At 39.4% G+C, this 26,261-nt stretch overlaps 2 protein-coding genes across 5 annotated transcripts; one reads left to right on the top strand and one right to left on the bottom strand.

The window, feature by feature from the left end:
* The first annotated feature begins 441 nt into the window (after window positions 1–441).
* On the top strand, window positions 442–19,394 carry LOC132970911 (G-protein-signaling modulator 2-like). 3 transcript variants are annotated; one of them, XM_061034529.1, is made up of 15 exons: window positions 442–602; window positions 8,924–9,145; window positions 9,497–9,632; window positions 9,873–10,012; window positions 11,124–11,247; window positions 11,496–11,611; window positions 12,273–12,428; window positions 13,331–13,439; window positions 13,686–13,851; window positions 14,391–14,467; window positions 15,002–15,187; window positions 16,488–16,656; window positions 17,575–17,760; window positions 17,844–17,956; window positions 18,461–19,394. In XM_061034529.1, the coding sequence occupies exons 2-15, from the start codon at window positions 8,925–8,927 to the stop codon at window positions 18,626–18,628; spliced, it is 2,067 nt and encodes a 688-aa protein (XP_060890512.1). In that variant the 5' UTR covers window positions 442–602; window position 8,924; the 3' UTR covers window positions 18,629–19,394. The 3 variants fall into 3 exon arrangements, with proteins under 3 accessions (XP_060890512.1, XP_060890513.1, XP_060890511.1); XM_061034530.1 differs by lacking the exon at window positions 442–602 and adding an exon at window positions 5,793–5,997 and having other exon boundaries at window positions 16,488–16,570; window positions 18,461–18,599; XM_061034528.1 differs by lacking the exon at window positions 442–602 and adding an exon at window positions 5,797–5,997.
* Window positions 19,320–26,069, bottom strand: mcoln3b (mucolipin TRP cation channel 3b). 2 transcript variants are annotated; one of them, XM_061034537.1, is made up of 14 exons: window positions 25,850–26,069; window positions 24,930–25,132; window positions 24,675–24,842; window positions 23,281–23,434; window positions 23,125–23,200; window positions 22,948–23,044; window positions 22,550–22,649; window positions 22,290–22,402; window positions 21,496–21,645; window positions 21,305–21,406; window positions 20,908–21,030; window positions 20,555–20,761; window positions 20,019–20,149; window positions 19,320–19,789 (listed from the first exon to the last, which is right to left on the bottom strand). In XM_061034537.1, exons 2-14 carry the CDS (start codon window positions 25,128–25,130, stop codon window positions 19,750–19,752), a joined length of 1,662 nt encoding a protein of 553 aa, XP_060890520.1. In that variant the 5' UTR covers window positions 25,131–25,132; window positions 25,850–26,069; the 3' UTR covers window positions 19,320–19,749. The 2 variants fall into 2 exon arrangements, with proteins under 2 accessions (XP_060890520.1, XP_060890521.1); XM_061034538.1 differs by having other exon boundaries at window positions 20,019–20,146.
* Window positions 26,070–26,261: the final 192 nt, after the last annotated feature.

Genomic DNA, 26,261 nt, shown 5'->3' with positions numbered 1-26,261 from the left:
TATCTCAGAATTTCCCTTCCCTACATTTCTCAGAAATCTTTATACTTGTTAATATGTATCTTGAGCCCCGTTTTTTAAAAGCTATTTGAATATTTTATTTATTTAGGATCTAAAAAATTAAGACGCGAATAACCACTTCGTGCGGCAGGGGGCGTAAGAGATCTTCAACGTGACTACGGAGGTTGGACATTTAAATAATTTGGTACTTGTTGCGTTTTTAAATACGATGTGCAAACACATTAAATCTATTAAATGGTAACCCCTAGACTTTCTTCCGCCACTAAACGTCGCATTTAATGTCGAACTATTTATAAAGGCCTGGATCCAATCGGGCGATCGTTTACGCGTATGAAGCGATGTGAGTTTTTCCGATGGTACCTGAAGGCAGCAACCGTGGAATCCTAATTGGAGGCAGATTTTCAGCGCGGGGAGGGGCTTCTTCAACTGCTGCTTCACAGGACGGACACATCTTCCTCCCATCTGGAAGTACAAACAACAAGGAGTAAACAACGCGATTAGTTTGAAAGGTTTCTGCTCGCTGACAATAATTTCTTGGCCCAAACTTTTTTTTTTTGTGATGAATTCAAGCTCTTCAGTTTGAGGTAAGTTGGGGAGGGGGAAAAAGTACCTTAAAAAGTTTTGCCAACAGTCCTGCTGCCTTGCTCCATTTTTTTTGACTGTGAAAGTTTATTTTGCTCTCTGCAAAGCGTCTATACACATTTATTATATCTTCATATTCTCCGTCTAACTGTAATGTCACGTAGTTTATTTATTTAGGGGCCGTCCAGTCAGACAGCGAGCATGTGATGGCATGTTCCTCCTAAACCGACTCATTTCCAGCTTTTCTGGTTCATAGTTTCCCACACACTGAGGGTTGTGTCATAGTCATACTGAGACTTGAAAATAATAACAGCTTCCCTAGTTTTCCATTTTAAAAATAGATAGTTCTAGCTGACAAAAAGTGCTTTTTCTTTATTAATTGAGTTGCTTTTCTGCACCTCTTTTTTTCATTGGTTGAAAATAACTTCTCAGATAAAGTCCTGCCTTACTTTACTTGAGTCTGAGTATTTCTATCCTTTTTAAAACTCAAGTTAACTATGCAAATGTAGCTTAGTACTTAACAGAATGTATTTAAACACAACATTGTTTTTATGGAGTAAAAATTAAGTTATTACCTTCAACTTTACAACTTCACTAAGTGATGAACATTCAGATAAAACAATCAAATTCAACATATTTTGAGATTTCTCTTTAATGGTGTTTTTTTTATGTGCAGTCATTTCTATGTTAATACTTTTTAACTTCTACTGAAGTAATGCTTTGAATGCAGAACTTACACTTTGAAAATGTGTATCTGTTGTATATCTCATTTACTCACACTGCTGCTTGTTTCAGCAGTGTGTTTGTAATGCTCCTTCACCCTCTTGTTCAGTAACACTATGATTACAGAGTATATCCTGCACTGATGGTGTTGCAGCACAGTTTGTTTAATTTGAAATGTGCCTGTGACCTCTTTGGCCATGCAGGATTAGGGCTGAGTCACGAACCGTGGTTTCTCTTAAGCTTTCTACAAAAATAAAGATGGTTATCACTTTTGAGAGCATCGGTTAATTTTAGAGTCTGGTTGGGTGTATTCGAAATGGTTTGGGTTTGGGATGCCACATTCAATGGGCCCTATTTATTATGAACAGATGAAATGACTGACTAGATAGCTGTGAGACAGGGCAAATATAGCATCCTTAAAAAAAACTTTAAATGTGTCGTTTTCGTAACAATAATAATCATTCTTTTACAAAAAGGAAGGTCATTCAACAGCGCTGATCTACTTTCAGGTGCTTAATCTAAATGAACACACTGTTGGTCCTGTTTCTCATAAAGTTAGCAGCATCCATTCAGTGATCAATGATCCTTCCTTGGATGCAAAGTATAGGTATGAAAATGACAATGGCAATTACCCACTTTATTCTAAATGTGTGTATACTGTGTCGTATCAATTGAAGGCCGCTGAATTGAAGCAAATAGAAATCTGCTGAATGCCTGAAGACTTCTGATAGCAGCAAATGCAAAAACGCGATTCATTGATTTACATTCTTGGTTCTTCCAGTCAATGCAATTCTACACGACGGTTGGTTTCATTTAGATAGAAGAAAAGGCCAGACGTCTGCACCTCCGTATCTTGAGTTGGCTAATTTGATGATTAATGAAGTAGATTAATAGAAACATAAAAAAAGAATAATTGTTTCAGTCATTTCTACAGCAAAATAGTTAAACCTTTGCTGGTTAAAGCTTTCGTAATTGTGCAGTTTTGTTTAACTTAGTTGTCCATTACGGTGTTAAATGAAGAGTCTTGGTTTTCGACTGTTTGTTGGAAACAAAAAGAGATGAAGAAGTCGCTTGGTTCTGGCTAATTGTGACAAAAAGGTGTAATCTTAGTCTTGTTTTTACACGTCACTTCCTTGTAAGCTTGACCTCTAGTGCTTCTTGATATTACTCAAAAGTTCAGTCAGTAATTGAAAATAAGCTACAACCCGTCACAGTGTAGACATTGCAGGTTGGTTTAAAGCATGAAGATAGCATTTGTCATGTACCACATAGAGCTGCAGTGACTTTGAACATTGTGGTCTCTGCATCAGTAACAGCTGCATTCTCTGCACACTTACACTGTCTAGAGTCTGCAGAGAATGATGCAATCCATCAAAAATCACACAGTCAGCTAGAGTTATTTGGGTGAAAACACTTCAGCCAGTGAATGAGGTCATAGGATAATAGACTCATTGAAGCTGTCAGGGAGGCAAACGAGTCCAGTACGGGCCAGTGCAGCGGTATGTGCAGAGGAGATCAAAACAAATAGCTCACAGTGGGCACGTGACCACCACAACGGGTGGTTGGCAGAGTAGATAAAACGTAACGCGGTCTGTTGAAAGTTTCTGTTTTTTTTTACATGGTTGGAGAAATTTGGCTCAGGTAGGATTAATAACTTTTGCTTTGTTTAAAAAAAAAAAAAAAAAGTAGGTCGACAATGCTAGTGAGGGTTTCTCTTTGCACGCAGACTACAGCGAACAGATGACCTGAATACTGTATCGGAAGTGTTACCCTGAACACCCGTGGCCCTTAAATGTTTCTGTGTTTTCTTACTGTTAAAGTTAAATAATGTGGCTTAAAGAAACTACATCAATTAATGACTCCTCATTATGGAATAATCTGGCAAGGGTTCTCTCAATTTATCTTTTAGGCCTTAAAAAGTGAAATTTATGTTATTTTAGAAAATGACTGCTTAGTCTATAAAATGCAAAATTCTACTTGTATTATAAAACATTTTGTTATTTTACAAGCCTACGAATTTCCAGTTTAAAGTGGATTAAGAAAATTTGCAAAAGGGTCGTTTTTTTTAAGGTCATTTTGCCCAGAAATAGTTCCTTTAATCACTAACACAATATCAGAACAAGTTACCACTCAAGTCTCTATTGAACGACTTGTGTTTTCTCCTGACAGCATCAAACAAATAACTTCTAACATCAGGACTTGACATTTAAATTGTAAGCATCGCAGGTGTAATTCCCCCCTCATAATGACTTTTGTTTGCGTTGTGAATCACTGAGTTAAGAGTGAGTGACATTGAGTGTTCACTGCTGCTTCTCAGCTCCGGTTTCAAGATAAGAGGTGGTTCAGACAGAGACAGCATGACGCCTGAATTCTCACGTTGTCAGATAGAAAACCAGGCTCGGCATTGTTCAGCCTTTTCCAAACTACTTTCTTGTGTGTTAGTGTGTAGAGTCATCGGGGCTTTGGCTTTTAAGCACTTGTTTTTACATTAAGCTTGTTAGTTGTCAGGGATCCACCATGTGGGTCGCTCTGTGGCCGTGTTAGCTCAGGCTCCTGGTTGTCATGTTTGACAGCTCTTCTCTGCACTGCGATCAGGACAGGGAGCATTTCTTTTGTGTCCAGCAGAGCTGTATAGTCAGCGTCTAATGTGTTAGGTATCACATTCATGATGATGCAGTGTGTTTTTATAATTTCAGAATTTTAGATCACTGCTGCATACTATTATTTGAATAAAAGTTAACAAAGTTGCATGCATCATATTAGAGCTGCTGATGTCCCATATTTACCAACTTGCAAACTTTCCATGATGAGCAAAATCTCATCTCTCAACTGATGAACTGATGAACTGATGAAGGTTGAACAGACAACATGAGGTCCTCAATAACCGCACCGTGGTTTTCTTATGGCACACCTGAAACAAGTGTGGGAGCATTGCATTGGGCTTGCACTTTGCAGGTTATGTTGTCATTGTTTTTGCCATATATTGCATCATCCCATTGTAATGGTTGGTATTAAGGACAAGCCTCATCAAGTCAGTGCAAAACTGGCACTTTTCCCTCTGACTGAATTCCACTTTACAAATCCAGTGACGGGATAACTGTCTAGCCTGCAGGTTGTTGACACAATCTGATAACCAGCTGGTCTGGTCTTTAACTAACGGCTGTAACTTTTCCAAATAAAACAAAGCAGGAAAATATATCGTTTTGTTTTTTTCTTTTTTTTTCATCAAGGACAAACTTGACAAATTAAATCAATCAATAAAACAAATGAAAGCATGATGGCGATATAACATCAATCAATCATTATTTCTACAGTGCCAATTCACAACACATTTTATCAAGACCTTTACTCTTTGTAATTTAATATTACAAAAGAGCAGGTGGAAGACGTTACTCATTTCTATGTTACCGAAGAAAAATGGGAAGGATTTCTCCTTTGTCCACACTTCCTTGCCGCTAAGGTCGGAGCAGGCCGTGCACAAACGAGGATGGCGTTGGTTGTAGGGACGATACAGTCCGATGGTGGTGGCTGGATGTCAGGTGACGTCAAGTGGTAGTAATGCCCAATCACCTCCCTGAAGGTTTGTTAGCTCCGTCTACTCGAGATCCTGGCTTCTGCTGCCGGGACAAATATGAATAGTATAAATTTGAGAAATGGTTATTGACGTCTCTGATTCAGCAAGCCTGAGGTCTTTTGTCTAGGAAAAAGGCCTGTCGCCTTTTTAATGATGGTTCTGGCTTTTGGCCAACTTAGGTGGCAGCTTCAATGTCACATGCATTATTCTGATCCTTGTGCTAAAACCAATAGTGATGCAACATATTCCCCCCCCCTAAAAGCATTGGTCCAGACGTATCGGCCACAGCTGAGTTCCCAGAAACTTTTGAGAAGGGAGGAATTGCTATGTGGTATTAAATTAATTTCTTGCTTCCTTTTTTCTGATGCATTATTATACCGTCTCTGTGGAATCTGCCCCAGGAGATGACTGAGAATAATAGAAATCATACAATGAATAACCCATCTCATTTACATAAAAAAATCCGTACAGAGGTTCATTATATTTGAGGGGTTAAGAGTAGAGCTCCTTCCCGTCCTGGCAGCCTGCCGCCGAATGATTATTTCATGGAGTGTGGAGCAAATAGCCTTAAGGTTCACTAGAGCCACTTAAAGAGGCTATAATTACCTCTGAGGTCTGGCCTAATTGGAAGTGACACACATCATCAAGGTGCTTAGAGATGCAGGTTAGCAAATGCTAAGCAGTGAAGGAAAAAAAGGCAATCAGCTAGACACTCTCTCTCTATCTCTGTTCATTTCTGCATAGTAACAACAGGCTGTTAATCTGCATTCACCTTAACTAAAGGCCTCTTGGCCGGACTGTAAAGGTCAATGTGAACTCTGAGCGGATTAAGTCCTCCTTTTTTTTTTTGTTGCTGTTACCACCAAGTGTGCGGAGCGCTCTGAGGAGCAGCAGCAGGTCCCGAGGAAGCCATGTTTTCTTTCTTTTTTATGAAGCCAGGACACTGTGGCTGGCTGCATTATGCTTATGGATTTGAAGGCAGAGAAGGTAATGCGTGTTGTTCTGAGAGAGCTGCGTTTGCTCCAGAAGGTGCCCGCGAAGCTTGAAATGTCGGTCGTGTCAAACTGTCTCAAGTGCATCAGGATGGGGAAAGGCAGCAGGTATGTGAGCAGGATGTCACTTCACATTAACTCGAGGTAATGAATTGTTCTGTAAGATGCCAGCTTGCAGGTTAATCTAAGAGGAGAAGCTATTGAATACTGTTAGATTGATGAACATCCATCCATATGTTACATGAAGTCTTATCCTGTCCAAGGAATACGTTTAAGTGAAAGCATGCCTGTACTTTTGATTTGAGGAAACAAACATGAAATACAAGTTTCTAAAGTCTGAGGATCAACTTGAAGTTCTCACTGAGAGTCCCTGCTGTCCAGCTGACATTAACTACTTCCCTCTGAGACTTGTACAAATACTACGGATGAATGGAGGGGAGGGAGCTTAAGCTGTGAGTTAATGCTGCCCGTACACTAGAGGGTGACTTAGCGTTTGCTGGTTTGGTCTCTACAAACCTGTGATTGTTCCGCTTTTTTTTTTCAGGATGTTTCTGCACTCTGAACAGAATATCGGGCAAAATGTTCCCGTTTTTTTGAGAGCTCCACAGACATAATCCTGATGTGGATTGCTGGATTGTAGTCTCCCCGATGTCTGTGATCTTTTCACATTTTCAAATCTTTGTTTTGTGAATGGAACAGCGATGGGATTGTAAAGAAACCAGTAACAGATGATGAGAGCTGCTTTATTGCAAAGTGTCCCCTACAGATGATGCCATTTCATCTCATAGATTTATCTTTTTTTTTTCAATCAATCAATCTTTAATTGTATAGCGTTAAGTCATAACACGTGTTGTCTTAAGACACTTTACAAAGAGCAGGTAAAATACCTTACTCTTTGTTATATTATCTACAAAGACCCAACATCAACCCATCATGAGCACAGCACTAAGCAACATTTAACAAAGTTACAGCAGCAAAGAAAAACTGTCTTTTTCCAAGGCAGAAACCTCGAACAGAACCAGACACATGATGAACAGACATCTGTCCAAACTGTGTTGGGTTTGGAAAGTGGGATAGAGGGAGATGCAGAAAGAAGGCGGTTAGAGACAAACAGAAACATCAATAAATAAGATAGATTAATAGCTATAATGACGGTAAAAGTAAGTATTAACAGCTAAATATGATAATAGACTGACTAGTCTTACATCAACATTAGCAACTGTAAAGATGGTGAAACAGGGACGACTGATTATGTTAATTATTAGGGGTGGGAATCATCAGAGTCCTCAAGATACGATATTTGAATCACGATTGGATATTAGTGCGATTTTAAACATTTCGCGATCAGCTGAGAATTGGATACAATATATTGCGATGGAACTTTTTAAACTGCTTATTATGTCCACAAAATTCAACTAAATCAAGAACTGTTTCGTCAAATAAGAAAACATCAGTCTGTTCATCTCACTTGAGTCTTTTTATTTCTACACAGTGGGAGTCGAGCTCACAGACTGACCAACACTGTGGTCAAAGTAAAACCCTGTAAAAGGCTGAACGCACCTCACAATCTGAACTGTTGGTGTTTCAGTCTAATCGAACTTAACTGAACGCAAACATGTAACGACGACTGTACGATCTGTTTTAATTTGTCAGTCATTTAATCACTCACATGTAATCACTAATTCAGGCCATGAATGGGATCATGGGGAAACAAGTCCTGCAGCAAATGAAACATAGTTTGTCTTACGTTATTTGCAGGGAGCTGCAGAGCTTAACTCTAACGATCAATTTCCTAAAGGGTTGTTAGGGTTTGTTTGGGGTTCAGCAGACAGAGTGGGAGGAGATGCTTTTCTGTCTGTTCTGAGCTGACTTTTCATCCCCTGAGTGACCCACTATTATGGCTCCGAGGACTCGCACAACCCTCACAAAGCAACATGTCTAATCCCAGTTGGTTGGCAAATACCTTTTTTGTTTTGATGTAACCTGAAACTAAGCGATCACACAATTCAACAAGGGGTGATTTCTTTTGTAGGAGGATGAGTTATATATGGTAATCCTTACCACAGACACATCGGAGTTGACTGCGTGTTCATGGTGAAATGTAAGACGCATACTTTTGTTCCAGGGTTATTTTTGCGCTCTCATGCTCCCCACAGACAGGAAATGCTCCGTCCTATTTTAGATTTATAGTTCTTGTCCCATGCTTCACAGGGTCTCGACTTCTTTCTGCTGTTTCTGTTCCCTTTGTTTGCGAACGTGCCAAGACTTAGAAAGGTTCCCTACAGAAAGTTTCATGTGTATGTTGAGTTATCATTCATTCAAGGGATCTAACTGTGCGTTGTTTAGGATTAAACACAGAAAACATCCTTATGGTCCACCCCCCCCCCCCCCCCCCCATGCTGTACATTAAAATAATTTCCAGGTCTTTGTTTCCACCACTGTCTGCATTGTGACTAGGGCTGGGAATCTTTGGGTGTCTCACGATTCAATTTCAATTTCTGGGGTCACGATTCGATTCAAAACGTTTCTGGATTCATGGATTCAGAGTCTATTTTTGAATTAGTACAAACTTCAGGATCTACTCCAGTCATCTGTGAGACTGGCTGAATTTCTTGCCGTTCCACTTAGCGTTCTGCTAAGTTAAAGAGCTAGCCTTAGCACTTAGCAGGGAGTGACTGATTTTTGGAAGTTATGAATCTATTTCAAATCTCAGAAGATAAGAAGAATTTTACATGAATGGATTTTTTCCCACCTCTGATTGTGACATTTAGGACAGTTAAATTCATCATATGAGAACAGAAGCTTTGCTTGAGTGGCTCCCTTTGGACTACTGGAAGGAGCAACATGTGTTAAATCAATAGATTAGACTAACCTAGACTAAGATCATCAATTAATTCAATCAAGCGGATACTTCCATGTTTAATATATTGGTTAGTTGCTACACTTTTGGAAAAGTTGACAATTGTTTGTCACTTTATCATAACTTTTGGACTCAAAGCTCACCTCTCATGTACGTCCCACTTCTTCTTTGCAGGATGGAGTCATCTTGTCTGGACCTCGCTCTGGAAGGTGAGCGGCTCTGTAAGGCTGGCGACTACCGTGCTGGTGTGTCTTTCTTTGAGTCTGCCATCCAGGTCGGGACTGAGGACCTCCAGATCCTGAGTGCCATCTACAGCCAGCTGGGCAACGCCTACTTTCACCTGCAAGAGTATCAAAAAGCCTTGGAGTACCATCGCCATGACCTCACACTTACCAGGTTAACAGTTTCACGGCATTAATCAGAATTATCTTTTTCATATTAATAGAACAGCTTTCCTATTTCCTGCCCGTGGGATCTTTTGACCTGAGTTTGCAACCATGCAAACTAGTTTTCCTCCATATGAATCTCTTACAATTTATTCTGAACAAATGCTTCAACTTTTTTAATAACCATTTCCCCCTCGATGATTTAATTGCTAGTCTCGACTCTTGCAGTATTGCTGCTTGCGGCTTTTATTACTTTCTTCCCTCTTGTGTTTTTGTGCTAATACACTCCAGTAATCTGCTAATATTGCAGTCTAATGATTTCCTGATGTGTTTTTTTTTTTTTTCTCATTTAAAATCATAGAACTATTGGAGATGAGCTTGGTGAGGCCAAAGCCAGTGGCAACCTTGGGAACACATTAAAACTTTTAGGACGGTATGATGAAGCTGTTGTTTGTTGCCAAAGACATTTGGACATCACCCGAGCCATTTACGATAAGGTGGGTCCCGTTTGTCAGTAACTAAAAGACCTTATTGCTTTTATTAGAGCAAATGGATCCAAATTAGTTTTCCGTCACTCGGCGTGACATGACCTGCAACCACAGGACAGTTTTGGTATGCCCGATGAATGGTATAGTTTGCCAGCCGCATGCAAACAAGCTGTTCTGGTGTCAGTGTATTTTAAGTATGTAATTATAGCACTGGTCACTCTGGTTTCCGTCTGTTCAAATCTGCTGTAGGTTGGGCAAGCTCGAGCACTGTATAATTTCGGGAACGTTTACCACGCCAAGGGCAAAAACATCTGCTGGAGTGGAGCCGAGCCAGGAGAGTTCTCTGAGGAGGCCAGGGCAGCCCTGAGGAAAGCTGCAAAGTACTACGAGTAGGTTTTTTTTTTTTTTTTTTTTACCTCTGGACACTGACTGTCCTTTTGCAGTTTTGATGAAAACCCTGAATAGAAGTGAGTATTTCAACCAAAGAGTGACAGTAATGATGCTTCAATAGCCCTACTTTTTAATAGGGCCACCCCATACAGGTTGAGGATTTACAAAACCAGTGAAGATGTCCAACAATTGACCGGACTACAAACCAGAATCTCTGGAGTTTAAACCAGATTTACTAGATCATATGAAGCTGACATCACAACAAGATATAGTCATGTTTCAGTTAAAAGGCTGTATCCCATCCCCCTGAAAAGTCAAATAAAAAGCCAGAACCGCCGTGGTACAAACATCATTAACTTGCACAAAAAAAACCATAAACTGCTTCAGTAGAAAGCCTGATAAAATCGTAAAAACGATGTCTAACAATTGACCCTTCAGCTTGAAATTTTACAAGGTTATCAGCAGCCAAAGTGTCTGCAGAAACTAATGAATGACTGAATATAGAATTTCAGATTCAAAACCAGTGCTTCACACTCGAGCTTTTCTTTTAGGCTCACAAGGTGTCAGGAGGGTGTGAAGAGTAAGCTGCTGCTAGCTTGTTTATAGATTTTTTCTTGATCTAGGTGAGGATTTCCCCAGTATGCATTGTTCATTTGTTCCTTACTGTTAGTCCAATAATGAACAGCTGATCTCAAAAAATAAAGTCATTGATGCTGTTTCCCTTGGTACACTTGAGAACATGAAAATGCTGAATATGCATACATTATGTTAAGTTCAAAGGTAATTGTATTTTCAACCCTTAACTTGAGGTTCTCTTGCCAAATGTGATTTAAAATCTAAGTTCATTGTCTTCCAGGTGGAGATGTTTAAGCCACCTTCTGCACTCAAAATAAGTTAAATGATTTATGATTATTTTGCAGAGGTATACAGGATCATTGGCCCAGTTATTTAATAACAAGGAAATAAAGGGTTTGTGTCTGCTGTGGAGGCTCGCTGACTGTTCTGGGCCGTTTGTTCGAGCTTAAAAGTAATCCTGTTAGTAAGCAATTAAAAAGTGACCATGTTTTGATAACATGTTTAAATGTGTTACTTTGTTCTTTTTTTGTGAAGAGCAAACCTGTGCATGGTGAAGGAATTAGGCGATCGGGCAGCACAGGGGCGTACCTATGGTAACCTTGGCAACACTTACTATCTGCTGGGTGACTTTGAAACTGCCGTGGCCGCACATGAAAAGGTAGGTTGCAAACTTGCACAGAAAGTCAAAGGTACCACCTACCTGCTCTAGCCACAGATTTAGCTTCCTCGTATTGAGCACCTTGAACGACAAGTAAGAAGATAACTTCATATCTGACAACATTTATTGAAGGATTACAACCATATTTGTTTGTCAGATGCCATGATTCTAAAGGCTGTGTTTGTCTCGATTACCTCAAAACATCTCCTGTTAATCCTAATCTTAATGTGATCCCTCATGTTTGGCAGCGGCTGCTCATCGCTAAAGAGTTTGGAGATAAATCTGCTGAGAGGAGGGCCCACTGTAACCTTGGCAACTCTCACATATTCCTTAGTCAATTTGAAGTTGCTGCTGGTCATTACAAGTGAGTAAACAAGTGATGCTTGTGGACCTTTTTTTTTTTTTTACCTTCTGATGGTTATTGTTGGTGTCTTTATGATATCATCACGCTTGAACACACAAAAAGAGTGCTGATGTTTTTATTTTAGCACGGTGTTAACAATGATCCTCAACTTGTTTTTTTTCTGTATTCTTGCTTTTTCTATAAATTGTTTGGGTGAGAGAATCTCACTTTTATTTTAACCTACCAACACACGACACTAAAACGTTAAGTAAGGAACACTCTGATTACACTTAGTTGATCACCACTATGAAATTAGTTCATCACACTTCCTGACTATGAGTTTAGTTGACAATTCTTTATTTTCATTACCTCTCTGTTTCGCAGATTTAATGACAGTCCATGTAATGTTCAGGGAAAATACAAAACTTACCACACCTTCTCATAAATACTAAATATAAGGATGTGATTTAAAGTGAAACATTAAAGTGCAATAGTAGCTTTGAGGAGCACACGTTGGTTAGATTAAAATGCTTCTAATTTTTTACTTCGGCAATTCAATGATACACATTGTCCTCTGAAAAAAAAAAAAGCGACAAAGAAAACAGCAGATAACTATCCTTCTCCTGCTCCCACCCTGCGCATTCTTTCACTGTCCTCCTCCTCTCCTGTTTTTCGCCCTCAGGAGGACTCTGCAGCTGGCCCGGCTTTTGAAGGACAAAGCGGTGGAGGCTCAGGCTTGCTACAGTTTAGGCAACACCTACACACTACTGCAGGACTATGAGAGAGCCATCGATTACCACCTCAAACATCTGGTCATTGCTCAGGACCTCAACGACAGGTATCGGCCGTAAAAAAAAAAAGAAGCCATTTGTTGTCGGCTGTCCACCGAGCTGCCTTTGAAGTATAATGAGCATGCACAGTCTGTACGTGGGTGGTCCATGAACTAATTACCTGCACCGATTTCATGGTGTGACTGCCAACACCCATGAAGGTTTAGTGAACTGCAAAGACACTGAAAAGTCAAGGAAAAGAGTTTAGGGTTACACCTACAGTATGTCATTTTAAAAACACCATCAATAAAGCCTAGTTTTGCATAAATTCAAAAATATATTTTCAAGGATTATAAATTTACCAAAACATGTGATAACATTTAACCTTGACAGTCTTAAAATACATTTAAAAGTTGCTTAACAGCCAACAATAATATAAAATGTAAAGCCTGTCAGCCCTGAATTTGATGAAGCCTTTACATTTTCCACTTTTCAGATAAAAAAAAAGTTTCTATAGTTTCCCCCTCTACAACATCCATGTGAAGAAGGCAATGCTTTAATTCTTAATGTGGGCGGTCTATGTACATGTGTTACCATAAACCTGCACAGTCATATTGTTATATAAGTCATGTTGAAGGTAAAGAAATTAGATTTAATAATATTCATATTTCGCTTTAATGTTATTTACTCTTTCAAATAGTCTCCCTATTTTTAAATATGTGTCCCTTGTATGAAACAATAGAGGATTTGTGTAAACGTTGAGGCTTTAGGCCGGGCCATGATAAATCCTAAATTGAATATCTGCTGTTGTTGTGAAATGAGGACAAGCTCACGCTCAGTTTGTGTTTTGGGGATTTTACTGAATGATAGTATGGTGACTGCCCTTCCCATTTCTTGCATAATCTCAGCTGAAGTTGCTCAGCCCGTTTCCCCCCCCCCACCCCACCCCACCCTCTCTGTCTCTCTGTAGAGTCGGTGAAGGAAGAGCGTACTGGAGTCTAGGAAATGCCCACACCGCCCTGGGGAATCATGAGCAAGCCATGCACTTCGCTGAGAAACATCTGGAAATTGCCAAAGAGGTGACTGTTTAGGTTCACCTCCTCCCTCAGGGTCCAGCTTCCATCAGCCTACACCCCCATCTAGTGGTACTTTAAGGAACAGCAGGGAATAATGGATTCTTTGTGTGCAGCATATGAATGAATGTGTGCTGAGAAAGGAGGTTTTTTTTAGATGTAAAAACTACAAAACCAGTGTTAAATTGTGTGTTTTGTCTTTGTCACTTCAAGCTTCTTTGTTTATGAACCGTGTTGTTGTCCTTATTGCAGACTGGAGACAAAAGCGGGGAGGTGACAGCCAGGATGAACTTGTCTGACCTGCGGCTGGTCGTAGGCCTGAAGTCCAACTCCAACATTCATCCAAATGTCTTCCGTAACACAAACATGAACAGCTCAGCTCCGCCAGCAATCTGCCACAGTTTCTCAAATCTCCCAGGTAAACCCGCTCTCAACAAAAAAAAAAAAAGTCCTTCAGTCAACTCAATCCGTTTTGGAACATGTGGCCATTGAACTTTTTAATCTTTGTAATTAAATCTGAAGGCACCTGTTTACCAGGAAACACAGTCAAATGATTAGAAGTCTTTATGCACACATTTTGAGATGTAAACTGCTGTGCAATTGAAATGATTTTTCAAGTCTCAGAAAAAAAGACCCATTTTCTATTTAATGCTGTATGCTTAATGGCAGCACACATGTTAAGCAATGCACAGTTTTAATAGTGTCCGACTGTTCCACTGCTTTCCAGGGGCCTGTTGTGCCAGTAAACGCAGTGACACGAAGCCCGCAAGCCCGTACATGTTTGTTTAGACCTTTAAGGCACACACAATGAGTTATGCTGAAAGTTAAAATACTGTTGTCAACTACACATTGCACGCGGCTCCCATTGGATTCACTTTTGGTCCTGCTGGTGGGAAAGTGCTCTATGAATGTTGTAACATGTGGACACAGTGTGGAATTTTGTATTTTTTGTTTCAGCTGTCAAGTCTGCAGAGAACCTTGAACCGAGGCAAAGTCCTGACAAAAATCAAACAGGAGATCCATCTGCACAGCAAGTATGTATAAAAATAGTTCACACACACACTAACAATGTGAACTTTGCCGTGTGTTGGTGTGTTTTTAAATCGATTGCAACGGATTTGTTTTTTTACACCTCTAGGATTTCTACAATAACAGAAGTCTTTGTTTTGCATGTTTCTTTCTGTTTTTTGACATAGAAATCACACAACTATTACTTTGTGTGTGATTCACGTGGTTATTTCAGACTGCAGTTCTGACACTGAAAGTCATTCAAAGTGATGCATATTCAACCGCGGGCACAGTTTTCCTAAATTGAGTGGAAAGAAGAATATATTTTGAAAGATTTTAAAATGCAAAGTGAATTAAATCAGCTGTGTTTTTGGGCACCAGCATAGCTTAGTTGGTAGAGCAGGTGCCCCATGTACAGAGGCTACAGTGCATGTCGCACTGGTCACAGGTATGACCCCTGATCCTGATGTCATCCCCCACTCTCTTCCTCTAAAAGTTTGTTGTACTATCAGTCATGTAGACATTTCTAACTGAAGGTGTTTTTGTCCTCGATTGTACAGGACTGGGAGAATGATTCTTATCCTGGGTCCTCTAAATCCAACACAATCAAGGCTTCTACTAAACTCTTCCTCTTCCATCGGTTGAAAAGCAAGAAGCAGAAAAGCATCAAATCACCTCCCAAAGAGCAGCATGAGAACCACACGGAGGACTCGCCTCCTGAGCTGGAAGCCCCGGTGTCTTCTAAGGTAATTCTAAGTGCAGTGTACACTCTCTCTTTCTCGTTAAATAAATGTATGGTCATCTATGGTTTTCCATCAAGACAAAAGTAGGAAACTTGCATCCGTTGGCAGAGTCTCACTGCAATAAATGTATACAGTGTAAGTTTTCAGGTGTTATTCTTGTATTTGTAAAACTTGACCCTCTTATTATTTATTTATTGCACGTCAATGACCAAAAAGAGCGAAAGATTCCGTTTAACCGACTAGTCTAAAGGTAAATTGTCAGCGGGCAGTAGCTCAGTCTGTAGGGACTTGGGTTGGGAACCGGAGGGTCGCCGGTTCAAGTCCCGGTGCGGACCAAATATGGAAGTTGGTCTGGTAGCTGGAGAGGTGCCAGATCACCTCCTGAGCACTGCCAAGGTGCTCAGGAGCAAGGCACCAAACCCCCACCCTCAGGAGCGCCCACTGTGGGCAGCTCCGTCACTCTGACATCTCTCCATTAGTGCATGTCCATAGGATCCTGTTTGTGTGCATACTTCAGCTTATGTGTGTGTTGCATGACTACAGAGTGTAAAAACTGAAATTTCCCCTTGCGGGGATCAATAAAGGTAAATCTTAATCTTAATCTTACACAATGTCACTAGAATTTCCCAGTATGGCTAACGTTATCAGTGTTAGCACCAGCAGCCTTCAGCATTAGTCTAACAGGACTGGTTAGTGGCGGGCAGCTGCAATCATAGCTTGGAATAACCACTAATGAGGCCAGATTAGGGCGACTACGGGGGGTGATAAAGTGTAATTGTTTACTCCTCTAAATGCCCACATCCCTAGAAGTAATCCAGTATAATTCTAGTAGATGCAAGGCTATTTTACCGTGAACCAAAAAATATGTAAAACTTGGGCCAGGTTTAAAAGTACCTAAGTGCCATTGCAAGACGATGAAATAATGTTTTGTTTGTAAATGTTGAATCATCCTCTCTAACTCGCATGTATCCAAACAATGTCAGACTTCAGATTTTGTAAATCTTAAAAGGTAGTCTTCATAATGTCAGGAAAAAAGTGTCAAAATGTCCAACAAATGTCGAGGGTGTAAAATGTAATCTTTATCTTTAAAATGTTTATTTTTTTATTTCATTTTGTTGTTGCCGTAAACCAAAAATCTTGTATAACAGAAGTGTTTTAGAGTAACAAACTGATGCTGTGTGTACGTACTGATTTGTTTTGTATTTCGATTTGTTTTTCATTAACAGCCTGCCAGCTCTCTGGATAACCTTAATGATCTGTTTTTAATTAATTGGTTCTCTTTTTTTTTTTTTTAACACTGTAGCCTGGATCGCGGGACACTATCGGAGAAGACGGCTTTTTCGACCTGCTGTCTCGTTTCCAGGGCAACAGAATGGATGACCAAAGGTGCTCCCTACTGGATGGACAGGGCAGTCTCCCTGCCCACTCCTCTTCCTCTCCCTCCTCCACCCCACCTATAGCTGAGAGGAAATGTGAGTCAGCCCCTCTGTGTTCCCATCTGTGTTCACACCATATGCAGCACTATAACATTTATCTTTCATGGAGAAATATAAGAGGGGAAAAAAAAAACAAGCAGGAAATGAAATGCTTGCTAAAGGAAACCCTGCTGTGGTGGCCTCTCAGTTTTCAGTAGAAGGAGGTTAATGGCATCTATGTGGTGTGAATGCAGCATGTCCACAAATGTGTCCTTTTACATGTGAAGTGTTTGTGATGTATCCTCCGTGTTTCCTTCTTGTCTGGTATTACTCCTCATACTTGGTTCTCCTGTCCTCGGTTTGTACCAAACAGTAACAGATACATGTAGTCATTCTTTGTTTTTCTCCAAGCTGTCAAGTTTTTTTTCGTCGTCTCTGCACACTGATTGCTCTAGCAGCTGAAGGGAACGACAAAATGTTGATATTTTTTCAAGCTTTTTTTTTTTTAAACAATACCGATGTCATACGTTTTGTCACATTTCTGATTCTCTAATACTTTTTGGGAAGACTCACTGCCAATTGGCCCACAGGGATTGGTTTTTCAATTTCAAGTTGTGAGGATCCAGATGTGTTCTTGATGTGAAACACTGCAAGGATGTGTATATTCAAGTCTTCACTTTGACATTTTGTGTAATTGATTTCCACACAGAAGAGTTGGTGGTGTGATTACACCGTCAATGTGAATTCAATCCACCAAAATCCTTTAACATTTCCATTGCTTTTTAAAAACTAGAACTAATGGAGGGTTTTGTGGCTTCTTTGAACATTTTCACTATGATTATTTTAACCGTTTGCTCCAAGATGAATGAGACGAAACATTTTTTTGAACCAACTCAAATTTTTGCTTCAGTGATGCTCTACAATTCATAGAATGAAAGTTGCACGGATGATGAGTATTTTTTTTGTGTTTTTTAGCTATTTTGGAATGCGCAACACCCTCGCAGGATCCTGGTCATTTCCTGGAGCTGCTGGCCAGCTCCCAGGCCCGCCGACTGGACGACCAAAGAGTGAGCTTGAGCCATTTTCCTGGCTTACGACTCAGCACCTCCAACCAGCCTCGTACACCCTCCACCTCCAGCACCGACCAGGTCCACCCCCAAGGTAATGAAATGCAAGGCAGGTCCAGGTTTCGTCATCCCTCCTTTAGTATAACCGCTGATAGATTGATCAATTTCTCCTTCCAGCCCAAATCTCCAGTCCACAAACGCACACAACCTCCCTGTACAGTCGCCTGGAAGCAAGTGCTGAGCAGCCTGAAGGGGACGACGTCTTCTTCGACATGCTAGTCAAGTGCCAGGTAAGAGAAGATAATCCATTATATTTCATTAAATCATTGTAATAACAGGCTGAATCTGGCTCGGCGATCAACATGACACACTATTGCATCACATTTGACACCGATAGTTTTAATCTCACGTTATAAAGCCGTGACAGTTCATAGAGGGGCTGTAGCTGCTCCTCCCTGACTGCAGAAGCTCAATGCATTATGGGAAACAATTGGCTTTACCCTGGACGATGTGCCTGCTTCAGGTTTGATCAACACATTTCTGTTAATTAGTGTTAAGAGAATCTTGATGTTGACAGGCTCAGATTGTGTCATAAATGTTTAAAGAAGGATTCCTATCCAATCCAAATTTTTGTTTCAGATATTTTTTTAGTTCCCAAAATATGTAATGCAGACCCAGGGTTAAAAAAAAGTTACATGAATCAGTTATGGACACATGGTTACAAATGCCAAACTTCACCTGCTCTTGATAAGCATCTACTAATCCGACTCTTGTGTTTCTGTACGATGTGTCAGGGCTCCAGGCTGAACGAACAGAGGTGTGCCGCTCCGCCTTCTGCAAATAAAGGTTCAACTGTTCCCGATGAGGATTTTTTCAGTCTGATCCTGCATTCCCAGTCCAACAGGATGGAGGAGCAGAGAGTTTTGGCGCCCCCTGGTGTCACACAAACCAAACCAGACTGACTCCCGAGGATTTTGTTTTCAAAGTCTCAGGATAACTGATGAAGTAACCAAGCTGTCAAGAGTTTTTGAACTCTTGATTCCTGCCTTCTCGGGCTGTTGTGACAACATCCCTGCAAAACTTCAAAGATTGCAAAGGAACACTAGAAGGAATTCAAGTCTGAAAATATAGAGAACTGGTTATTATGGAGGTTAAATCATGGGACATTTTGGATTTGGATTCTTATTGTTTGATAACTGACTCTGAGTTGTCACATGTTGGTGGTGCTCCAAGCTGCCTGTTTTTAATAAGACATTTTACCAGTGACATCTGCCTACTCTGGAAGCTTGCATCAAGCCACTCTTACAATGTTGAAGTAGTTTGTGTTTGGAATCAAAGTACTTAAGTTGAAAGATGCCCATCCGAAGGTTATGATGGACAATGGTCAATGAAGCTATCACCAATTGTGGAACATTAAATGGGCTGTTGTGCCCATTTTGGATTATGTTTTAGTCTCTAGGAGCAGTATATATCTTGATTTGAATTGATCTTGGCACACCAAAAAATCTTTAAAATCCACCAAGACACTGGTGACATTTGGAGACATTTATAGTATCTGCTATCTGACTTAAAGAGTAAGGAGTCCCTTTTTAATTGGTGGAGTTATTGCCATTTTTTTGTCACAATATTTTTACAAGATTGAGAAAAAGAGAGTTGTTATTTTAGTCTTTTTTATTGAGACTTTCTTCTGACACGAGAAATAAAAAAAGTCACCTGAATTTACAACACGTTCATGTTTTAATTCATTTCCTACAATGTACAACAAGGTGTCTCACAAACAGACGTAATTTAAATGTTCAATGACGGATGTTTTTCCTCTTAATATTTACTTGTGTGTATATACAGTTTGTGTGTGTATTTACAAAAGTGCTCTCCACCTCAGTGCATCATATTGAGACCACACTAAACCAAGGGGTTTTATTTTTCTCCAGCAATGAAAAACTAAAATCAATCAAGTTAAGTTCAGGCCAAATGTTAAAATTATTTTCACGACTCTCCCATTTAATATTAAAAGTATAAAGTGCTCATCAGTGTTGGACTATAGTTTATACAGTATCTTCTTTCAACATCTCGGCACTGCCTGCTACGCCTCTGAAGTCAGACTCTCGTCAAGATGCCTGAACCTGAAACGAGAAAATGGCTCAGCTTAGATCTTACTAGTTCCATCTTCTCGATATTGGAGTATTAAAAAGTTTCAGTTTACACCTCAAGCTTATTAAGTAACTGTACAGTGCACCCGTCATGTCTGATATTATCACACACAAGCAGAAGATGTCAGGACACTAATGATTTCAGACTTCCAGACGGAGTAAAAATGATCATGGCAGGTTGAGTGAGCTTCATTTGACCTACCTGTTGACGCAACAGTTTAAGAAGCAGCCTTTGTTCTCATTGAGTCGGTACAACCCGGAGTTTGGCAGATCTTTACACACCGACAAGAACTTCTGCAGCTCCGACGTCGGGGTTCCACTCTGTTGCTGCTGCTACACGATACAGGGAAGGAAGTGACCGTTTACAAAGAGTCAACATTGTGCCATAACAAAGGTAAATATTTGGCTTTGTTCATTAAAAACTAGAAGCTATTAAAATGTATCTCATTTTACCAGCTTTAAAATTAAATAATGCTCACATTAAATATTCAGTAATTTGAGTATACAGTATTCTGTAATACACCACACAATGCTTTTTTTGTGCTTTCAAATTTGCTCCCAACACTTAAATACATAAATCTTAACAAGTTTAGTGTTGAATTCAGGACTTTATTGAAGTTCTACAGGATTGTTTTGCTCATTTCACTGAAGCATTAGATGGAAATTCACTCACAACATCAACTTTTAAAACCAGATGGGGGAGAGAGATAATAAAAGAAGAAGAAGAGTTAACGTTACCTTGATGGTGTCGTAGGTGTCGGTGATGATTGTGATGAAGAGGCTGAGGATCATGTAGATGAAGAGCGAGACAAAGCTGTAGAGATAGACCCTGCTGAAAACCCACACCAGGCTGCTCTTCTGCTTCATGTTCTTAAAGGTGGGATACATGTCGTCTCCGTTGATCAGGGAGAACAGACACTCTGACACCGTGTTCAAGGTCCGGAACTAAACAAAAAGGTAAACAAGGAAGAAAAAGGTTATTTATATCTGTTCTTAATGAATAACTCCTGAAATGATCAGTCTTATGAGGAATTATAATTAAAAGAAAGGGAAACCAGCTAACAAGAAAAAGAATACAAAACATGCCTCACCTTCTCATGATACGGGCCGAGGACGATCCAGCCACAGAAACAGTAGCTGAGGTAGATGATTCCAGCACAGCAGATGAACCGGATTACATTTGGGAAAGCTGCTCTGAGTGTCAGGATGAGAATCTGAAAACAGACCAAAAACATTCTGCATGAAATCCAAGACAAATCTATTCAATCAGCAGCCAATCAGGCCCTTAAGTGACTCGATCCCGGCCGTGTCATCCTTCAAAACAAATGTATAAACATCAAATGTATGTTAAAAAAAGATCTTCCCGTGAAACAAATAATTTTGAAAAAAATGACACAATGGTATTCTGAAAGTGCAGCACTTCATGTGACATCCACAAAAAAACGAATGGACGTCCTTTTTTGTATTTGATTAACAAGCTGGACTTACATTATATTTCCTGAAGTAGCCCATGTAGCGGATGACCCCGATCCAGACAAACATGGTGCCCGTCCCGAGGAAGATACTGCAGATATCATAACTTGTGAGGACCTAAAATAAAAACCTGCATCATTAAAAAATGTCACCTTTGGTCATTGCAGTTTTGAGACACTACCCTTAGTCATAATACCTTACATTACCTTAGTCTGGATCTCTATCTTGAGAATGGAGCCGATGATGCACAACATGTCGCTCACGATGATCAGGATGTACCAACCATTTAAAAACTCCAGCTTATCTGACAAAGGGACTTCTTTACCGATATTCTTCCTGCAGTACAACGTGTACTCCTGTTTCAAACACAGAGAAATGGAGGGAAATTGTGCACTAATCTATGTAAATGAGTTACTGGTCTACAAAGAGATCCACCGAGTTCAGAAGTTCATGAAGCAAATAAAAAACCTCCAGCAACAAGGTATAAGAGTTAAGTCAAATGTATAGCGCTATGAATGACCACCATTTACATAATGGAGAGCAAATCTTATTATTTTATTTAACCAGGTTGGTCCTATTGAGATTAAAAACCTCTTGTTCAAGGGAGACCTGGCCAAGACAGGCAGCAGCAAAAACACAAAGTCCTTATAATAAAGCAGACAAAGTAATGGGTGTGTTATTATTTTTCTTTAGGTTTATAATGTCTAATGGAGAAAAAGACATCTTAACCCAAAACAAACATTAAAAGCATGCTTTTAGCTTTGTCAGAACCTATTTCCTTTTCATTTACATTTGAACTCAAGTACCTGCTGCATGCATTAAATTGTAATGTTATTGTAAAATCACTTTTTCATTTCAGTATCATTCAAGTCCCCTTAAGGTCATTAAGTGAAACTTAGAGTGCTGCTGCTTCCATGCATTTAAGAACCATATTGAACAGACAAATGTACCGGAACCCTTTTCTCACGTCTCAGCAAAATATTCAGTTCTGCCTACTTACAAGCTGCAGCTGAATCCCATTGATCACTGAGCGTGTGCAGAGGGCGAAGGAGGTGATACAGGTTACAATGATGAGGCAGTCAAACAGCACAGTCAGGTTTATGTTCCTGGCAGCTGAGAGCACAGAGAAGTTAAAGTTTCTGTCATCGGAAAAGGACAAACATCTTAAGTTTTATTGTGCAGCGGAGTCGTAAACTTCCGACAGCAGCAGCCGTGCGGACGATTCAATTATGCACACTCAATTCAGCTCCGCAAACTCACATGCTCCAGTTACTTTCCAGTCTCTGCATTCATTGATGTCTACATCATTTTCCAGGTTGACCTTTATCCTGCCGCTGTGAACTTGGTTGTCGAAAGTGATCTGTTAACCAGAAAGCCATTTTTAAGAGAGGCGTTTATTTAAAAAGGAAAACAACCTGACAGCTACACCTTCACTCATGAGGCCCTCAAGTAAAACGCTGACTGTGTGCAAAAGGTTCACTTTTGGACTGCCAAGATTTGTGTACTCAAGTAGATTAATTTAATAAACAAAGACTCTTTACACTTTTAAATTCAACAGGTGTCGTCTCACGATGAATAAAGTAATCACACGTTTTAAATAAAGTCTGATGTGATCTGCTCGTGTTTACTGGCTCATGGAGAGAAGTCAAATAACGTACAATAACGGTGAAGTCGTAGCAGTCTGGAAGCTCTCGGTGTCTCACTGTCTGTAGATTTATGGCCTTGAGAACAAATGTGATTTTTACAGAGAGCATCCTGGAAGACAGAGCAGATGCATTCACTGAACATAACATAAAATACAAAGTCAAGTTCGGAAAATTAATGAGTGTTCAAACCTTTTGAAATGCAATTCAAAATGTGGATACCCCTCCTGTAATGAGGTGTGATACATCGGAGACACTTCGAGGCACTCTGTAAGTTACAACAAAACAATGTCAAATAAGTAATGTAAAACGGTCGCATGTATTCTGTCTTTTTAAACTCAAACATACCAGTCACCACTTGGGCATCTATTTCAAAGGTCTCATTGCTGGGAAAGATGGAACCGTTCAGGTAAAAGTCCTGACACACTGTCATGGGGGTGTAGGTAGAGCCCTTTTTCTCATACTCGTGATTGCCCACTGTGATGTTGTGCAGATGACCGTACTGGAAACAAAGAAAACCTCTCTGTTAAATAAACTCAAGTTTGAGCAGTGGTTCAGGTTGTTTGAGTCAATGGTTCCAAACTATTTTGGGCCTAAAGTGTCCACAAAGAACTGTTAGAAGAGTTCAAGACAGCGTCATTAAGTCCCACTTGTAATGTTATAATAAATAAAAAAAAACACAACTGACTGGATTAAACGTGGATATTGTCAAGATTTAGATTGTTTGGTCAACATAAAACAACTATCACTTTGAGTAAAGCAGAAAGTTTCAACCATTTATCCATTTTATTTAGATCGCAATGATTTAACCAACACCCTTCTATGGTTAAAGATTGAAGAAGTTCACTTAAATTATGTTCAGTATACATAGTTGAAAGAAAAGTCACCGCCTCTTTGAACCACTTGTCCATTCCATTTAGACAAATATTTAACCATTTATCCATATATTGTCTATTTATTTCATCTATTATATTTCTTTTAGCTAACTATTCAAACATTTATACTTGACTTTCAGAGAATCATTTCAACCGTTTATCCTTTCAGCTAACTATTACATCAGTTAACTATTTCAATTAGTTTAAATCAGTAACTTTAAGTTATTTTTGGCTCCCAGTTTAGACTTCTACATTTGCAAGCTAATGAACATATAAATATATTTTAAATACGACTATAGTTGTTAAGTAAGATTTATGCGGAAATAAGTGTTGTGTAAAAAAAAAAAAATCCTTTAAATGTAAGTTTGAACACAAATGCAACAATGTAAGTCTCTGCTGCTCCCTACGAATAAAAACACACAGACAGGTGATGTCATTTTGTGTTTCCACTCATCCACTGCAACATGCAGTGTTCAGGTGTGACAGCTGACTTTCTATGGATACATTAGTTTGATCAAATCATCTTTATTTTCTTTAATAATTGGTACTTCACTATTTTTCTGCACACCCCATTTGGCCGGTATTGGCTGACTAAATTGAAAGTCATTCTACAGCTGCAGTGAAAACAGATGAAACGGAATGAAAGACTCAAAAGGAAATGGACAAAGTTCAATCCCATGACAAGCTACATCTTGTCATGGGAACTTGTTAAGGGCTTTGGGTATATAAGCATGCACAGCTCTAACAATCCAACAATGATTTACAGTCACACAAAAGCAAAAGGGAAACAAATCTACTGCATCTCATACTCAAAATAAACAGTCACAACTCATGCCCTTTTGGTGAAAGAAAAAGGAAATTGAATACCTTATCAATGATGTAATCGATGTGGTCATAAACATCGTCCTGTCTGTAAACAGCATATGTATCACTGCTTGCATCAACATAATCTTTCAAGAAGAGGTGCTTGAATGTCATCAGATTTTCTTCTTTAAATGTGACAACCATCTGGTTGCTCAGCCCAAAAGACATCAACTGAGAGGAAGGGGGAAAAGACAATTGTCATCAATTTAGTAAATTAACAATATTAACACCTGTTCTGGTCATTTCAAAGATAAACACCTGGATGGTAATAATGGCGATCTTGATGATCTGCAGTGCGAGTTTCCACGGTTTCCGGCCACGAGCATGGTACTTTTCACAGGGATTCATAAAGAAATATTTGATCTTCCTTCTGAGACACTCCACGTTGTCCTGATCCTCCAGACAATGATGTTGGTGGTCTGTCTCATACTCATCATACAGGTCACCGGAATCCTCCATACCTGCAGTCAAATATGTGTGGTTCATATACAATAAACATGGCATCTCAAAAACACTGAGTGAGGAAAATAAATACATTATTATTTTTTTTATTATTATTATTATTATTATTATTATTATTATTATTATTATTATTATTAATAATAAAATCTAAATCTAGCCTTGGTCGCAACAATAAAGCAAAACAGACACAACAGTATTGAAAGTTATACTTCTATAAAGCAATAATATCACATCTTTTTTTTTTTTAATTCAATTTAAGTTTTTGTTGTTTTAGCATCAACATTTTTCAGAACTCAGCTTGATGCTGTAGTTGTGGACTCATATTGGCTCTTGTATTCATATACAACCTGGAAAACTCACTATTTTCATATCCAGTAAGCCTACACTGTCTACTTCTGTTCCCTTATATAAAATTATGACAAAACACTTCATAACTAAGCAATAGAGTCCGTATGAGGCTCTACCTGGATTATCTTTACCCACATAGCAAAGGTTAATTGACCAGCAACAATCTGAGAGAAGGAAGGAAATACAGTCAGGTGTACCTGAGCATTGTTGAATAATAAACGGCAGCTCACGTGTTGACACCTGACCAGTTTCAACCAAAACCTCAAACTATCAAATATTTAATACTTATCATGTAAGAGTAAAGCTTATTTTCTTTCAGTCACAGTCGACAGTGAAATAAACTGGATATAAGCCAAGTGACTACTTACCAAACTCTCGTACCAGGTATATTAACAACTAATTAGATCCACCTGTTGTCTGCTTCTCACGGGTCGACTCCAACTGGTTTTATCTAATAAAAATCCATCATTTACATACATAAGTTGTTTTTGACGGCTAAAGTCAAGTCGTTAAGTTATTTTTCTTGATAAAACTTCCGGAGTGTGTGTCGTGTTGAGGCTGAGTTCGACGTCAACCTGTTTTTTTACACCGGCTCAGGTAACGTCTTCTAATTTTTGTGACGTAATCCTCAACATGGAACCCGATTGGCTCTCTGAGCTGTCCATCAACTGTGTTCCGTTACCACTGGCAACCAAACATTCCAACCGATGAGCGGATTTCCAGCTAACTATCGTGGTTTAACTACTGGTAAAACTTTACTTATCTATGTTTTATTGAAGC

This window comes from Labrus mixtus, chromosome 3 (assembly GCF_963584025.1).
Source record: "Labrus mixtus chromosome 3, fLabMix1.1, whole genome shotgun sequence".
Lineage (NCBI taxonomy): Eukaryota > Metazoa > Chordata > Actinopteri > Labriformes > Labridae > Labrus > Labrus mixtus.
The sequence above is the reverse complement of the archived record's forward strand: the minus strand, read 5'-3'. Positions and strand labels throughout refer to the sequence as shown.

Coding starts and splice junctions, on each gene's coding strand:
- LOC132970911 (XM_061034528.1), top strand. CDS start 5,858: ATGCTTATGGATTTGAAGGCAGAGAAGGTAATGCGTGTTGTTCTGAGA. Junction 10,013..11,123: donor AAAGCTGCAAAGTACTACGA/GTAGGTTTTTTT, acceptor TTTTTTGTGAAG/AGCAAACCTGTGCATGGTGA. Junction 13,852..14,390: donor CAGTTTCTCAAATCTCCCAG/GTAAACCCGCTC, acceptor TTTTTGTTTCAG/CTGTCAAGTCTGCAGAGAAC.
- mcoln3b (XM_061034537.1), bottom strand. CDS start 25,130: ATGGAGGATTCCGGTGACCTGTATGATGAGTATGAGACAGACCACCAA. Junction 23,045..23,124: donor TTTGAATTGCATTTCAAAAG/GTTTGAACACTC, acceptor TCTGTCTTCCAG/GATGCTCTCTGTAAAAATCA. Junction 21,407..21,495: donor AGATAGAGATCCAGACTAAG/GTAATGTAAGGT, acceptor TTTTTATTTTAG/GTCCTCACAAGTTATGATAT.